Raw genomic sequence first — 16415 nt, forward strand, 5'->3', positions numbered from 1 at the left:
TATCTAGGTTGTTAGTTGTTAATTAGTTTCACAACGAAACATGAGACAGTATTATAAGAAATCAATTTCCATCTAATGACTCACTCAACCCATGTGCACATGATTTTGTTGGCTTGGCTTGACGACGATCCTTTGCAATATATATATATATATATTCATTTCTGTCATTCAAAAAGATAATTAATCTTCTAATTAATCTATTCTATGGCACAAGAAGAATAAGAAATGTCCATGCATGTACGCGTACCCTAACAACCTTGGCCTACTTCCCCTTTCTTTCAAATACAATCTTTATTAATTTGCTACGTCCTTGTCTTTCATTATATATATGGCTACAGAATCGTGGACTTAGCAATATACAATCCTTCAATAAAAGAGAAGTGTGTATATATATATATATATATATATAATAGTATGCCATTGCCATGCATTGTGTATATATGTGTATCATTCTGCAGAGCACAGAGAGCATGCATGCATCAGTCCTATTAGTTCAGTTCTTTTCTTTGTACAAGTCATGTGTATCAGAAGAATGAAGATGTGATCAGGAAGGAACGAAGGAGAGAACAGTTGAGATGTCATTTCACTGTTATTGCTTGGAATAATAATAATAATAATAATAATAATAATAATAATGTTGGGAAAGTTAGAGGCAAATGGGTCAAGCCTGCCAAACCCGTTCGAATTAGACATTTGTTTTAATTTAACAAGAGTTGAGTTGAGTTGAGTTTATTATAATTATAAATAAATAGCATACAATTATTGTTTTTCTGACATTCTCTGGTATAAAAATGAACCCAATCCATGAGCCATGAGGGATGAGGGATGAGGCCAAGACAACAAACGCTACTTGTTTTAAATGGTTGATTGGTTGGCCAAGCATCTAATTCAAGTATATATATATATATATATATATATATATATATGTGTGTGTGTGTCTCTGCGTGCATTCTAATTAACAGCTCAAGAACATGTGTCGGCAAATTTGACCCTATAATAATTCATACACAATCTAATAATGAAGGCTAAGTTTGACCCATAATCTAATGAAACCTACTTCCTCCTTCTCGAGATGATGCAGTTGCTGCAACTGGAAGGTATACTATAATGGAAAGTTTTGACACACAACATTTGCGACATTAAGGTCTAGAGGAAGATGCAGGACATTAAGGTATTGCAATACACACTATATTTACTGGGATCTTATCAAATAATTTACAACATGGAATTCATTCCAGTACATAATGCAAAACAAAACCATTCCTCTCAGATGCTAGTACGAACATTAGATGCAAACGTGACAGGTAGTTTGGTTGGTAAGTCTTTTGGTATCGGGGAAAGATTTCAAATTCAACAAGGTTATCTCCTCTCTTGTGTTTGTCCATAGGCCCAAACGGGCCTCCAAACCTTGGTGAAGAGGTACATATATATATCCTGTCAAAACTAAACGGTACGAATACACACTGCCCACTCCAGTAATTCCATGGGCTTCACTCAAAAATATCTTCTCCTGCAAAAATTGATTTGGATTTCAGAGTTCAGAATGTAGCAAATCTTGAATGATCACAAAGGTCAGAGCTGAGTCCAATGCCATGATAAGCTTATGTTTATCCGGCTTTTCTTTTTTTTGGGTTGAAAAAGGAAAGACTGCTTCCACGTCTGACCCAGAGTTCAATTTCAGTAGTTTCTTGAGAAACCCAACTAAAAATATTAAATAAATAACAATATTTCTTTTTCAAAAAAGGTAGCACCAGTTCTCTTACAATCAAAAGTTTGCCAGAGTGGAGGAGTGGGATAGTCCTGTTTTGCATCATGGACATAAAGCAAGCTGAATAGATCTGTTGTACCGTTGCTCTTGTTTGAGGCTGTATCACATTCCATCATAGGTGGTGGCCCATTTGGTGGAGGTGAAGAAGTAAACTTATGATTCAAATCTAAAGAAATCTGCAACCAACTAAACAAATATTAACCCAGTGAACTCCTTAAACTTGTCAAATGTACCACAAAAAATGACTTGTAGCAAAAGGAGCATTACAAACACATTTGAAAAAGCACGTAGAGAAACATGAAAGATTACAAGGCATACATCAAATCGCAGAAGCAGATAGGTCCTGGAAAGTAGTGACCTTTCTCTTTTGTTTTATCTTTTTGACACTCGAAATCAGTCATGTTATATGTTAACTGCTATGGATAAAGAAATTTTGTGGAAGACAATTTTAAGAGAGGCCTAAATATGGTATGTTAGGTATATTAAAAAGGGCAGAGGCAAATAGCAACTTAACAACCCATGAACTCAAATGATAGATCATTTATATAAAAAAATACTAGGAAAATCAACATTGTAAAACTTCTTTATGCTTCACCATCAGACCTAATTTCACAATCCCATAAACTCCAAAGAAAGCAACCCGCCCAGAAAGAATCTGGACTTTCTTACTCTCAGCTTTAAACCGCCAAGTTCTAAAGCTCCCTCATTGATCCACGAATGAGCATGACCCAACTCAATTAAGGATCAGAAATAAGCATAAAGAAGTCTAATTATAGTGGAATATTCTACAAACACACCAAGTGGTAGAAGCACCCTAATCAATGACATCTAGTTATGAATGCAAAGTACGAGGAAGGAGCAATAAACATTTTTACGTACCTAATAACTACAAACAAATTAATGGTTTTAAGCAAGAAAAAATAAAAAACTTAATAAGATACAAAATTTACCCCACGGGATCTTGCCACTGAAGGAGCACTGTGTCCCAGGTGCTTAGAAAGTACTGCTTCTTCAAGAGAATGTCTCCTTGTTTTCTTTGGAACTTCGCTTGTAGATCCACCTTTTACCAACTTGTCGGAACTGATGCTCATTTCAACTGGTTTAGGAGCCGGTTGTTTTGCATTCTTTGCAACCCACATTTTTCCTTCATACCTGAAAGTTACTAAGAAAGTTAAGAACAAAAGGAAATAATAAATAACAAATTCTTCAAGTTGCACATGAAAGCTCATAATTAGCTTCACCAAACAACTTACTTGGCACGAATAAACTTTTCGATCTCGCTTCTGTCAAAATGTGCCGGCAATTCTTTTTCCCAATAACTGTTTGCCTTTTCATTACCCATAGCTACGCAAAGATACACAGAAAGTTGATTAGTATGATAATGAATCAGAACATAATAATCAGTTAGACAAGAGATAAAAACCATCCTGAGAAAAATGTGAATACTGAAGTGATGTTCTCTAACAGCTACTTCAGTCCAATTATTTAGGGAAAAAATAAGGAAATAGAGGAAAAATATATATCACTAAGATGAGAGCAATGCATATGCACCAGTTACCGTAGGAATGCCCATGTTTCTGAACCATATAAACAATGATGACAGAAGTTGCCTGCTTGTATGGTTTACCAAATTTGTGTAGTCCTGTCTTACTAAATTGAGTGTTTATGCTTGTATAACATGACCATGCATGTATGTGGGGTAGATAGATAGATAGATCATCTATCATAGGTGATAATATATATATATATATATATAAATATATATATATATATATATATATATATATATAGAGAGAGAGAGAGAGAGAGAGAGAGAGAGAGAGAGAAGCTGAATGGTGTTCTTACATTCCATAAAAGCAACCTGTTCTGGCAGCCATGTATCCAAAGTAGTAGACCGTACCTATTTCAAAAACAAACCAGGCTACGCTATCATTAGAACATAGAGCTGCAATTATATGAGACATATTCTATTCAAACAGATTAATGATCAAATAAAGAAAATTACTGAATTTTGGTAAACCAACAGGTCAGTAGCCAGAACATATAAATAGCTTATAGTACATTCAGGCTATGCCAGTAACCAAACATAATTTTACATTCACATGACTATATAATAATGAAGAGTGAAGCCATTCCCCGATAACTTCTCATTAGTACCAATCCAACTGAATTTTAAAAGCCAGAGAAGGAAAGAATAAAAACAAGAAAAGTTTACTGACTAAAAAAGGATATGAAGTAGAGGAAATAGAGAAATGAAAGGTAGGCAAATAAACCTTTGAAATATGCACTCCAAGACTACGATGAATTCCTGAACATTGCATGCAAATAAATATTCCCAGGTTCACACTTGCCCATCGTGGGGCTCTGAAAGAAAAATATTGCAGCACAAAAGTTTCATTAATATCCACTATCAGATTGCCACCAGGCTTGGGAAAACAAATCTAAAACTGAAATTGAAGAGTTTTAGCAGTTAGTTTAAAAAGCTTTAACACTTAAAAGAACCTTCCCAAACCTAAGGAAACAGATTTTGGGATAAATAATTGAGGGTCCGAGATGACTAACTCTAACTCAAAGGATTCTCCATTTCAAGATTGTGTGTTATACAAAATTATTCTACCTACAAACTAAATGAACAGGAACAGGAACAGGAACAGGAACATGAACATGGTTGTGTACACAAGAAGAAAGAGAGAGAAATTCGCAGATATGAGTCTGCCTTAAATTTAATTAAGCATCATCAAGAAATGGCCATCAAATAATCGGATTTTAACCAAATACTATGAAATGTAGCAAATTAAAGTACTTTAAGACAGAAGAAAAAAAAAGGTAGACGACATATTAAAGAAGGAAATGGATTGCGAAATGCGTACTTGCTCCGACAATCAGCACATTCCCTGTTTTGCGGCAGCTTAAGAAGACCTTCTAAAAGCTGGACGCGCATGTAACAACACAGCAGACAGAATAATTGCAATTGTAATAGATGAATGTCAAATTAATAAAAAAAAGTTGAAACAGATAAAGAAAGGAGACCTTGGAGTGTTTGGCGTTGAGCTCCTTGGAAACGGAGGCTTTGTCATTCATTGTTGATTGCGAGTGTGCCTCCCTTCGTTACTGTGTTGGTTTGGTTGATATGGAACCTGAAACAACGACAACACAATAACACATAGACAACAGAAGCAACGCGGAGAGAGAGAGAGAGAGAGAAGGAGAGAGAGGCAAGCAGACAGACAGACAGAGATAGACGCAGATTGAGTCTTGAATGAAGGTAGAGGCTCAACAAATTCCAAGGGGAAACGGTTGGCATTCCTTAAAACATGCCACAGTCAGTGTTACTTCAATTTTCCATTTTCCTTCCAACTATACTATATATATATAAATCTATTTGAGTTTTGAATTTTGACTGACCATCTCACCGCAAAAAGCAAGCATTATGCCCTGCTACACATTCAACAACAGAATCCAGATGACAAATTTATAGTTGTAAAATTATAACGCATATTTCTGAAAGAGATTGGTATTTCAATTTCAAAGTTCGACTCAGTAAAAATGCATACATCATCTGATAAATCGATTCATAAAAGATAGAACGAGAAACCCTCATAAACAGTGACAAGGAAGGAAATATCAGGTGGAAATTGGAAGAACTTATTTGGGGCCAATCTCTTGGGGAGTCTTGGCCACAATAGACAGCGCATGGAGACCAGACTGGAGCTCGTCAGCTAAGGAGTCGTACACCATGCGGTGTCGTTTCACCAGGCTCTGCCCCTCGAATTTCGGGGACACGACCTTGAGGTTGAAGTGCGTTTCGCCATCATTGTTGTTAGCGTTGGCCCTCATGGCGGCGTGGCCTGCGTGCTGATGAGACACGTCTTCTATCTCCAAAACGCTCGCTTCCAACGCCGTCTGCAATTTCGTCCTCATTCTGCTCGCTCGAGACAGCTGCAAAACCTTCGCTCCTCCCCTTGAACCCATTTTTCTTTTTCTTTTTTCCTTCCTTCCCTATACTCACTCACTCCAGCTGCAGCACAAACACAATACTCACACACTACTCAGTCAGGAGGTTGAGGTTGAGGCTGTGCATTCACTTAATAATTCTTTTAGAGATATATGAAAAATGGAAGAAAATAAAAACAAAGATTAAAAAAGGGAAGGAAAAAACAAAAGTCTGCGGTGAGCGTGGATCGAACACGCGACCTTCAGATCTTCAGTCTGACGCTCTCCCAACTGAGCTATCCCCGCAATTGTTGACATTTATTGAATGATAGAGTTATTTATCTCTAACATAACAGCATGTAGAAATCAACATACAGAAGAATAACCATATGAATATATTCATATATACGAATCATACACCCGTAATTTCAAATTCAAAGGGGCATGTTTATTAGTTAATTAAAAGCTGGACGGAGCTAGGTACCTTAATTAAATGATAGTATATATATAATATACATAAGTGTTAAGTTTAACATGATGATCATGAGTTTGAATCTAATTTTGGAAACAAATAACTAATATGAATAGGAATATGGGTGTCCATGTTTGCAATATTTGACAACAAGTGCCCCGAAACCAAAAGCGACCACCACCACTGCCACCGCCACCCCAAGCTTGAGCGCAACATTTTTTCCCACTAATTTGGATCTTGAAAGTAAAGCAGTACTGGTACCACAAGAAGAAGTCCTTTGGCCTTTACATTCATTATTATAATTATTATTATTGTAATCACTTATTTGGTCTTTAATTGTGGTTTTGTCTTGTTGAAGATGATCAGCTGGTACCACTATTTTTTCCTTTTGAGTACTAGTAGTAGTGTTCTTGGGAGGAGGATTGGAAATGTGGACGTTGGAAACTTTCTGAGGCATCGTAACTGTAAGAACTCCTCCCGCAAGCTTGGCATGAACTTCATTTGGATCGCAATTCTTGTCTGCAAGTTTGATTTCTTTGTGGAAGCGGCTCCATGTCTTCATGAGACTCAGGGGACGTTCTCCATGGATTGTAAGTATCCCCGCATTATTGGTTTGGACCTTGAGGTGTTCCTTTCTGAAACCTGATATGACAGTCACACACACACAACTACATTAATTCATTATATATAAAACCCTTGCTTACCTATATAAACCCAATACAAAAACTAATTTACTAGCTAGTACAAATTACAAATACATACCAGCTGGAAGCTGGATCTCAACCGTGTCTGGCTTATTCCATTTGCAGTAGGGTTCAAAGTCTTCATAAATACGTTGGGGTTCAGCTCCGGCGTTGTTTTCCATGGTCATATCTAGACTTTAGAATACAAGAATTGATGTCGAGATATATATATGTTAGAGAAATATTAATTCTTGATACTAAGGAAGATCTATTCTAAGGCATGTCTCTATGTCTCTATTTATACTCCCAATTTTTTTGTTGGGGAATGAATGAATACAAAGGCACCAAGCTAACTATATAGCTAGCTGATATTAGAGGTTTCTTATGGTTGTCCTTTTAAGAGAGAGAGAATCATTCTTTTTTTATTTCCTAAGGTTTCTGGATTGCTTCTGTACCTTCTTCATTTCAAGAATATTATTCAGGGAAGGGAACTCTTTCTTCAGAGTCCATGTGTCATCTCCTCGCTTGCAAGGGTACTGCTATGGTCTTCTTTCATATGCAATACCTTTTTACCTTCATCTTTTGGCAACATGCACATGTAGTTGCGTGTCGGAAATGTTATGTAACTATAAAGAACAATAAAAGTAAAAATACTGGGTCTATTCCAATGGAAAAGGGAATCCCCACGGCCATGGCATTGTAGATGTGTGTGTGAGAAATCCTCATCCCCTCTAGTTTACACTATCGCTTGTACTCCACTAAAAAAAAATATAAAAATACCCTTGTGTTGGATGTGAAGTGCATTATGAATTGTACAACCATTGTTCAAACCAACGTGACCGCTTCATTGCAACCGAGTTCAAACGCCCCCTATAAATTTAGACAAGAAATATTAATCTCATATTATTTTTATGTAACAAAGTAACAAGTTTTTTTTGCTGCTAAAATCCGGTGTCAAAAGCTGGACTAAGGCTAGAAGCAGTAGAAATGATAGACCATGTGTGTAAATCATCACGTTAGACAAAAAATTTAAATTAAGTAGACAGATGCTCCGCCCGCGCCCAGGTAGTCGTGCTCTTTTTGGAGACACATTTACGCTTGCCGCATCAAAATCCACACACATCTTGGCCACAGAGGAAGAGACTTACTCCGACTTGTTGCGTACATGTGGCCAAACCTCTAACTTACCCCATGGCAGAGCAATTCATGCAAAACTCATCAAGGGCTCTCTGCCCTTTTCTCCTTTTCTTCAAAATAATTTACTCAACATGTATGCTAAATGTGGCGATCTTAGCAATGGTCTCCAACTGTTTGATGAAATGCCTCACAAGAATGTTGTGTCGTGGTCTGCGGTTATTACGGGCTTTGTCCAACATGGCTGTCCTAAAGAAGCCCTATCTTTGTTTGGTCGTATGCACCAGGATGGCACGACCAAGCCCAATGAGTTTACCTTGGTTAGCGCGCTCCACGCATGTTCCTTGTATGGCAATCTGACTCAAGCTTACCAAGTTTACGCATTCATAGTTCGCCTAGGATTCCAGTGGAATGCTTTCCTGATGAATGCATTCTTGACTGTTTTAGTAAGACAGGGGGAATTAACAGAGGCTTTGGAAGTGTTTGAGAATTGCCCCAATAAAGATATTGTGTCTTGGAATGCTATCATGGCTGGCTACTTGCAGTGTTCTTATTTGGAAATACCAAACTTCTGGTGTCGTATGAATCGCGAGGGAGTGAAACCCGACGGCTACACATTTTCGAGTGTTCTCACTGGGTTGGCTGCTCTCACAGATCTTAAAATGGGTGTCCAGGTTCATGCACAGCTTGTCAGGTGTGGTCATGGGGCTGAGATGTGTGTGGGGAACTCTTTGGCTGATATGTACATTAAAAATCACAAGTTAGTGGATGGCTTCAAAGCCTTTGATGAGATGCCTTCAAAAGATGTGTGTTCATGGACCCAAATGGCTGCCGGGTGCCTACAATGCGGGGAACCAAGCAAAACGCTTGAGGTTATTGCTCAAATGAAGAAAGTGGGTATAAAGCCAAACAAGTTCACGCTTGCAACTGCCCTGAATGCTTGTGCCAATTTGGCTTCCTTGGATGAAGGGAAGAAATTCCATGGCTTGAGAATTAAACTCGAAACTAGCACTGATGTTGATGCGTGCGTGGATAACGCTCTGCTAGACATGTATGCAAAATGTGGATGCATGAAGGGTGCATGGTGTGTTTTTCAGTCAATGAAGGATCGTTCTGTGGTGTCATGGACCACAATGATCATGGGGTGCGCACAAAATGGGCAAGCTAGAGAAGCTCTTGACATTTTTGATAAGATGAGGCTGGAGGAAGGTGTTGAGCCAAATTACATCACTTTCATATGCCTGCTTTATGCATGTAGCCAAGGAGGGTTTATTCATGAAGGATGGGAGTATTTTGCCTCCATGACTCATAACCATGGAATCTCCCCTGGAGAAGACCATTATGCATGCATGGTGAATCTTCTAGGCCGAGCTGGACGTATAAAGGAAGCTGAGCGATTTATCCGGAACATGCCCTTTAAACCAGGTGTTCTGGTTTGGCAAACTTTGCTCGGTGCTTGTCAGGTTCATGGCGATACAGAAACTGGAAAGCGTGCAGCAGAGCATGCATTAGATATAAACAGAACAGACCCATCAACGTATGTATTACTGTCAAACATGTTTGCTGGTTTGAGCAACTGGGACAGTGCTGGGATGCTGAGGAAACTAATGGAGTCTAGGGATGTAAAGAAATTGCCTGGATCCAGTTGGATTGAACTGGAAAAAGGCCACTGACCAACTCTAGCCCTCAAAAGATTTGCTTGAAATGAAATGGAGTGACGGGGGATCAACTTTTTTTCAATCTAGTGTGAGATCGAGTAATGAACTATATTGTCCTTAAAGACTCTACTTTCTTTTGTATTTGATTTCTTTCTTGGCGGGTAAGCCAAGTCAAGTAGTCATATGATCTGTGATCGCGATTCTGGCAAAATTTGATTTCATTCCCTATTCAAACTCAAGCGCTCGTCTTGCAACGGAAATTCAACTATGGGCGGACTGCTTCTTCACGGATCAGAGCCTCTTTGAGCCTTTCCTTGCAACTTAATCGGCCCCCATATGCATCAGTTTTCGAGCCCAGTAAGGCAAAAAAATACTAAAAGCTATAAAAAGTAGACCCTCCATACGTCCAACACTAGATGCAATTCATCCATGGTATTAAGGACTTCCTCATTATAACGTAGAGTATCCAATTAAAGGAAGATTGCAGCTCCAACATATTTTTTTGTTCTTGAGAGATGTTAACTGAAATCTATTTCAGGAACTTTGGTAGAGTTTCATAATTATGAGTGGGCATCAAACCAACCAAACTGTTCAAACCGACTCCAATATGACTAGTTTTGTTCGGTTTCAACACCAAACAAGCATAATTTTACACTGAACTGAATTGATCGTGATTAGTTTGGTTTTATTTAATTTAGAAATTATAATGATGGATGCAATGTTCACTTTATATGTGTTCCAAAAAATGATCCAGATTGTCAGGTTGATGATTTTGGCTCCATAAGATTATAAGTAAGAAATTTTTGATGTGTTTGTTTCAATTTTCAAGTGTAGAATTGTTGTGTTTCATTTTGCATGACTATTAAATTTGAAAAGTGTGTAAATACAAGTTCTAAAAAATGAAACAATAAAAGTAATTATAGCTTTATATTGTCATTAAGCTAAATCACTATAGAAAAAAGAAAAAAAAACTAGGGTTGAGCTTAGGCTTAAATCCCCTAAACCCTTAATAATTAATTAGTTTTATCATTATTTAGAGATGAAACTAGCCCAAACATGATCATGCCCTCTTTTTTAAGAACAAATGATAATTCATTAATCAAGCATTAGAACATAAGAGTTGGCATGTAAGAGCACTTCCAGTGTTAGTGCTAGCCTGAGTACAAGGCCCCCTAGGTTTCCAAAACCCATTCCAGCAATGGAAAATGGTGTGTCCACCAAGATTGGACAAGTCTAAAGACAAGAACAGTCTGAGCTGTTGCATGAGGGCTGTGACGTCAACGAAAAAAATAATTTTAAAAAAATAGAAAAAAAATTCTGAAAAATTACCAAAAAATACATAATATTTTTTTATACATACCTAGCAATTTTTTAATTATTAATCTCATACATATAAATAAAAATAATCTCATATGAATAGTAATTGCCCTTAGATTGCCATGGCAATGATTGGAAAAGCAACAAAAATATTGTTAGGGCATATACTATTCATGTAAACAGTAACCGCCCTTACTTGCCCGTACCCTTTGCCATGATAAATGGGTGGAAGTGCTTTAAAGGAAATAAATTACACGTAAATAAATAAATTACTTGTAATGTTCAAAAAGAAAGAAGAAAAAAGAAAAAGGAAAATTGCCGTTGTTTGTGGATAGATACGGAAAAGTGGGAAAAAAGAATTTGTAACTTAAAAACCATAGGACGTAAATAAATTTGTGTCATATTAGGACTGTGAGTCCGCTCCTAGTCACCCTCACCCTCATCCGTCGTATACTAGTATATCGGCGTACACTCGCGAACAACGCCTAAACACTCACCATTCATCCATTTATTATTTATTTCAACTTTCCACAATCTCTCTCTCTCTCTCTCTCTCTCTCTAAAAAGAAAAACTCCCTCCCTCCCTCCTTCAGTTTCCGGTCTTCCTCGTTTCGTCCTCCATATAAATCGTTCGCCTGTCGAAACTCTCTTTCTTTCTCAATCAAAGCGACATGTCGTCCTCGGGCGGCAACTCCGGCGGTGTTGGTGGCCCGATCGCTCCTCCTCAGCTTTACTTTTGCCACCAGTGCGATCGTACGGTTTCCCTCACCCCTCCACCTACGTCCGATCTCGTTTGCCCTATTTGCAGCGGTGGCTTCGTCGAAGAGATGGAAACCCCTAACCCTAACACTTTTCCCCCCAATCCCTTCTTCTCCGTCCCCTCCTCCGACGCTCCTCCCTTCGCCTCCAGCGGCTTTCCCCTCCTCTTCTCCGCCCCCGGCCCTGGAAATTTCTCCGACGATCTCTCTGCCCTCTTCGGCGGCGCACCCGCACGCTCCTCGCCGTTTCAGGACCCCGACGCCTTCAACCCCTTTGTGTTCCTTCAAAACTATTTGCAAACCCTAAGAGCAAATGGTGCCAATGTCCAGTTCGTGATCGATAACAACCCCGGCGCCGGGGGGGACCCGACAGGTTTTCGCGTCCCCCCCAATCTTAATCTCGGCGACTACTTCTTCGGCCCGGGCCTCGAGCAATTGATCCAGCAGCTCGCGGAGAACGACCCAAACCGGTACGGCACGCCACCCGCTTCGAAATCCGCAGTGGAGGGCTTGCCGGTTGTGAAAATCTCAAAGGAGTTGTTGGATTCCGATTCGTCCCAGTGCGCTGTGTGTAAGGACTCGTTCGAGCTCGGCGAGGAGGCCAAGCAGATGCCCTGTAAGCACATATACCATTCGGATTGCATTCTGCCTTGGCTGGAATTGCACAACTCATGTCCTGTTTGTCGCTACGAGTTGCCCACCGATGATACTGATTACGAGCAGAGGCTTAGCGGGGCCTCAGCCAATGCCAATCGAGCTAATCAATCTGCGGCGGCTGGTGGGGTCAATATTTTTGCCGGAGGTGGTGGTGGTGGGAGTGGGAGTGGGATTGGGATTGGGATTGGTGCGCCATCTCTAGACAATCAGAGTCCAACTCCCCGAACGGTGGAGCGGAGATTTACCATCTCCTTGCCACGCCTTTTCAGGGTATTTGGTGGTTCTGCTGAGACTAGTAATAGTGGGAGTGGAAACAATGATGAGTCGAACTCGGGGACTAGGGGAGGTCATAACTCTGGATCGGAGGAGCCTAGGCATGAAGATCTTGATTAAACACAATTGGTATTGCACTTGTTACCATACACATTCATTTTTGTCTTCCATTTTGTTTCTGTTGTATGTCATGCAAAGGGAATCATCGTTTACTCTTTTCATGCTTGCACCAGTAGTTTAACTGATACATACTGGGAATTTTTCTTATAATTGCGCTTCATGTGAAATGCTTGATTAATATTGACAAATATACTTGTATCTGTACTTGAATTTTTATGTTGATTACTTAAGAGTTAGGCCTTTCATGTGGCAAATTTGCAACTCTATTTTACCTTAGTGACGTTGTTTTGCTTGAGTTATCTGTAGATGTTGCTTCAAAAAAAGTTATGTGTAGCTGATTAATGGGGGACGAATGACATATGATGGTCTTTAAAGGTTTGGTGAAAGGAAAAGCTATCATACGGAGTGGGGGCATATTTGTTCCAAAAGCAGGAAGTTATTGCAACAACATGCAACCAACCAATGATATGACATGAAATACATGTAGCTATAAATTGTTTCTGAATTACCATGAGATAAAAGTTGTATGTACTGTGTAGTAAAAAGACAAAGAAGTACGGTAGAGCTCCTTTCATGTTAAACTCCCAACAAACCCCCACAATCATATGTTAGCCCTCTTTGAACTAGTAAACGTCAATTAAATAATGCATACAGAAGAATTCTAGAAATCATACCATAGTCTATCAGTGGTAACACACAGAAATGCCACTGCACCGACTTTTACACGGAATTATTGATATTCTCGATATGTATCATATCTGCCTTCTTGCAATGTGGATATGAATCATCCGTATCTTATGAGACAGTTGTAGGAGGTGACTTTCATGACGTTTGTAGGATATTGTATAATATTTTAGACAGTAGGATACTTATTTTTAGGAGAGAGATCTACAAGGTGCATAATCACCAGTTCCATGACAGACTAGGTTTTATTATGTCCCATGGCATTATTGATCATCCTCTGCTACAGGAGGTTTATGTGGTCTAAACTCTTCGAATAATCCTTAATCTTTGTAGGATTGATCGTTCCCCATATCTAGTGATTGGGATGTTCTTTTGTTGTGTTGCTCAGGTGTCCCCTGCCCAGGGCAGTTGTAAATCACATCCTGATAATGTTTGATTAGGGGATCAGCGGTTATCATAGTCCCTTCAGAATTGAGAATATGTGGCTTATTGTTCCTGATTTCTATGACAAAATCAAGTTGGGTGTCAGGGTTATATGGTAGAGGTTGTTCCTAGTTTTTGCTTTTATTGGAAGTCCAGCTTTTGAAGCTAAATCTCAAAAAAGTCGAGAGAGATGAGGTTGGACGTATAGTTATGACTTATGATAATTGGATACATTGACTATTGGAATCATTTGATGCATCAGATTCTTGATAGGAGCATAGTTGTTGCTGTCAAAATCAGCTGAACTTGTGTGCTGATGAGATTTTGTAAGGTGTTCTATTTTAAAGAGTTGGACCACGGAATGTTTGTGTTTTGTTTCATCCGAATCTAGGATCATTAATGACTGCATTATGTGAGTCCAGTGTAGAAAGCATATTTTGGTTCTCTTTCGCTTTTTAACTGTCTTGTTTGTGTGCGGTCTTGTGTACTATGAGTATGTCTGAATGAGTTAAGGTTTTTTAGCGCAAGCCATATGTAACAAATTTCTTTTGTTCTACTTTATTGAAACTTGAGGAATCAATATGGAGCCCTGGTTGGATCATTTCGACTGAATATTTTACTATATTTGCAGCAATTTATGCATATAATTCGTTTAATTTATCATGTATAATTGTTTTACATGCAGTAGGTGATTTAGTTACTCTAAGTTGTAAGACATTTTGTGTGTGTGTGTGTGTGTGTGTGTGTGTGTTTTCTTCTGGCTTGATATGTGTTGAGTGCAGTTTTGCCTGGCTTCCCCCCGCCCCTCTCTCTCTCTCTCTCTCTCTCTCTCTCTCTCTCTCTCTCTCTCATGTTATAGTTTTACGAAGATTTCAATTAAAAGGTAATTTTCTGTCTTTTTGGTAGGTGCAATGAGCAGCATGGATCTGCAACCATTGTTGAACAAAGAAAGATCTTATACATTAACAGTTAGTGACAGTTGCTTTTTAAAATATTTTGCCCTGATAATCATAGGTAAAATGCTATTGTTAATGTTGTTGTTGCGAATTCTTTTATAGGTTCATCATCATTTTGTGCGAATTTGATGTGCATTATCAGCGTTGTGTTGTGTCCTGTAAAAAATTTCCATTTGGGTACCATGGTAATTTTTGGATGTCGTCTGTAATACATGGCCTTGTTTCTTCTTCTACTACAAGGGGGCTTATTTGAGTTGAGAGGTGTCGTCAAGTGCTGTATCTATTTTCTTTCTTTTCATTCTCCATTTTGCGGACATGACATACACATGCCGACCCTAAAAAGAGGCATTGCTTGCTGCAAGCGTTCTTCGTGTGGTGGTGATGCATTATGCATAAACATAATAATACGCATAAATAAATAAATACTGCTCTGCTCGCTGGGGCCTTTTCTTTTCCATCTTTTATCTAGGTTTCCTCTCCCTCTCCCTCTCCCTCTCCTTACTTCCCAAAAAAAGCCTTACCAAAGGAAACAATGAGCCATTCGACCAAAAAAGAAGAAGAAACAGAGCCAAAGAGGATTTGACTGACTCACTGTATTCCTTTTTTCCCTGGGCGACTCGAATTAGAGGAGAGGATTGTGATATTGATGCTATCCGCAAGTTTATTTATTGCGTGGCAGGAAGTAGGAAGCAGGAAAGAAGGAAAACCGAAAAAAAGAAGAGCTGGGACACCTGGCGGCTAGAGACAATTTTACTAGTATATTTAATCAGAATTCAGTCTAATAACACTCATAGTCGACTTCCTTAGAAGAAATCGCTTCAAATTTCACTGACGATAAAATTTATTTATTTAATTATTTAGGGTTTGTTTGGTATCCTACTCAAAAATTATGATTTATTTTCAAAACATGAGTTTCTAAATACTGATTTAAATTTTTTTAAAAACTTGTTTGGTATTGAACTCCAAATTATTTTCAAGATCTTAAAAAAATTGAAATTAAAATTAGAAACCCTAGATTCCCAAATTGAAATTAACTATAAAAAAAAATGAGAGAGGGGTGTTGCCTAAGTTTACCAGGAAAAAAAAATGAAAGAGAGAGCGGGACTCGGGAGAGAGAGGAGACTGTAAATAGAGAAAAAATTGTAAAATTTCACCTTTTTTGTTTTTAATAATAAGGGTGTTTTTGAGTTTTCAAAAATGGGCTTACAAACGAGTTTTTATAACTTTGGACTAAATATCTGTTTTAAAATTTATAAAATTCAATCTAAATAAGATACCAAACGAGCCCTTAGTGATATACATCCATATTATGTGCTAGTAAGTTTTGATTTAGTAAATGGTAATACCATAAATATTAAACTTCAAATTGCATCAGTCCATGTCCATCCACTTCCACTACTCTACATTTATGCATAAAGGGTTTTAAGTCATTTTGTTCTCAAAAATTGAAAACTTGCGTGATATATCATATCATCAAATAAGTACAATAAATAAAATAAATCTACAAATAAAAGAAAATAAAGAAAAGAAGGACGGAACCGGAATATACATTACAATTTTACATACGAGATGAGGTGGA

The 16415-nt window shown here is 38.3% G+C and overlaps 4 protein-coding genes, 1 non-coding gene and 1 pseudogene across 8 annotated transcripts; 2 read left to right on the forward strand and 4 right to left on the reverse strand.

Annotated features, from left to right (window-relative positions):
* Window positions 1-1147: 1147 nt before the first annotated feature.
* Window positions 1148-5117, reverse strand: LOC110746026 (putative ADP-ribosylation factor GTPase-activating protein AGD15). Of its 2 annotated transcripts, XM_021946234.2 has the most exons (8): window positions 4799-5117; window positions 4639-4697; window positions 4042-4132; window positions 3614-3668; window positions 3022-3112; window positions 2719-2920; window positions 1764-1944; window positions 1148-1510 (listed from the first exon to the last, which is right to left on the reverse strand). In XM_021946234.2, coding segments are annotated over exons 1-8 (732 nt in total). In that variant the 5' UTR covers window positions 4850-5117; the 3' UTR covers window positions 1148-1508. The 2 variants fall into 2 exon arrangements, with proteins under 2 accessions (XP_021801926.1, XP_088110016.1); XM_088253890.1 differs by lacking the exon at window positions 1148-1510 and having other exon boundaries at window positions 1676-1954.
* A 149-nt stretch (window positions 5118-5266) lies between these two features.
* LOC148294667 (sufE-like protein 1, chloroplastic/mitochondrial pseudogene) lies at window positions 5267-5869 on the reverse strand (annotated as a pseudogene).
* A 65-nt stretch (window positions 5870-5934) lies between these two features.
* Window positions 5935-6007, reverse strand: TRNAF-GAA (transfer RNA phenylalanine (anticodon GAA)). Its single transcript has one exon. It is a non-coding gene; the product is annotated as a tRNA-Phe (tRNA).
* A 32-nt stretch (window positions 6008-6039) lies between these two features.
* LOC148294669 (uncharacterized) lies at window positions 6040-7166 on the reverse strand. The gene is made up of 2 exons (XM_088253891.1): window positions 6936-7166; window positions 6040-6815 (listed from the first exon to the last, which is right to left on the reverse strand). The coding sequence occupies exons 1-2, from the start codon at window positions 7042-7044 to the stop codon at window positions 6277-6279; spliced, it is 648 nt and encodes a 215-aa protein (XP_088110017.1). The 5' UTR covers window positions 7045-7166; the 3' UTR covers window positions 6040-6276.
* A 614-nt stretch (window positions 7167-7780) lies between these two features.
* LOC110745951 (pentatricopeptide repeat-containing protein At2g13600-like) lies at window positions 7781-10014 on the forward strand. Its single transcript, XM_021946118.2, has one exon. The coding sequence runs from the start codon at window positions 7903-7905 to the stop codon at window positions 9661-9663; it is 1761 nt and encodes a 586-aa protein (XP_021801810.1). The 5' UTR covers window positions 7781-7902; the 3' UTR covers window positions 9664-10014.
* A 1396-nt stretch (window positions 10015-11410) lies between these two features.
* On the forward strand, window positions 11411-15094 carry LOC110746385 (E3 ubiquitin-protein ligase RING1-like). Of its 3 annotated transcripts, XR_015835993.1 has the most exons (3): window positions 11412-12782; window positions 14787-14848; window positions 14939-15094. XR_015835993.1 is itself a non-coding variant. In XM_088253531.1 (2 exons), the coding sequence occupies exon 1, from the start codon at window positions 11637-11639 to the stop codon at window positions 12771-12773; it is 1137 nt and encodes a 378-aa protein (XP_088109657.1). In that variant the 5' UTR covers window positions 11411-11636; the 3' UTR covers window positions 12774-12782; window positions 13080-14735. The 3 variants fall into 3 exon arrangements, 2 of the variants coding, with proteins under 2 accessions (XP_088109657.1, XP_021802294.2); XM_088253531.1 differs by lacking the exons at window positions 14787-14848; window positions 14939-15094 and adding an exon at window positions 13080-14735 and having other exon boundaries at window positions 11411-12782; XM_021946602.2 differs by having other exon boundaries at window positions 14787-15094.
* Window positions 15095-16415: the final 1321 nt, after the last annotated feature.

The sequence above is a fragment of the Prunus avium genome, chromosome 5, assembly GCF_965620075.1.
Source record: "Prunus avium chromosome 5, drPruAviu1.hap1.1, whole genome shotgun sequence".
Lineage (NCBI taxonomy): Eukaryota > Viridiplantae > Streptophyta > Magnoliopsida > Rosales > Rosaceae > Prunus > Prunus avium.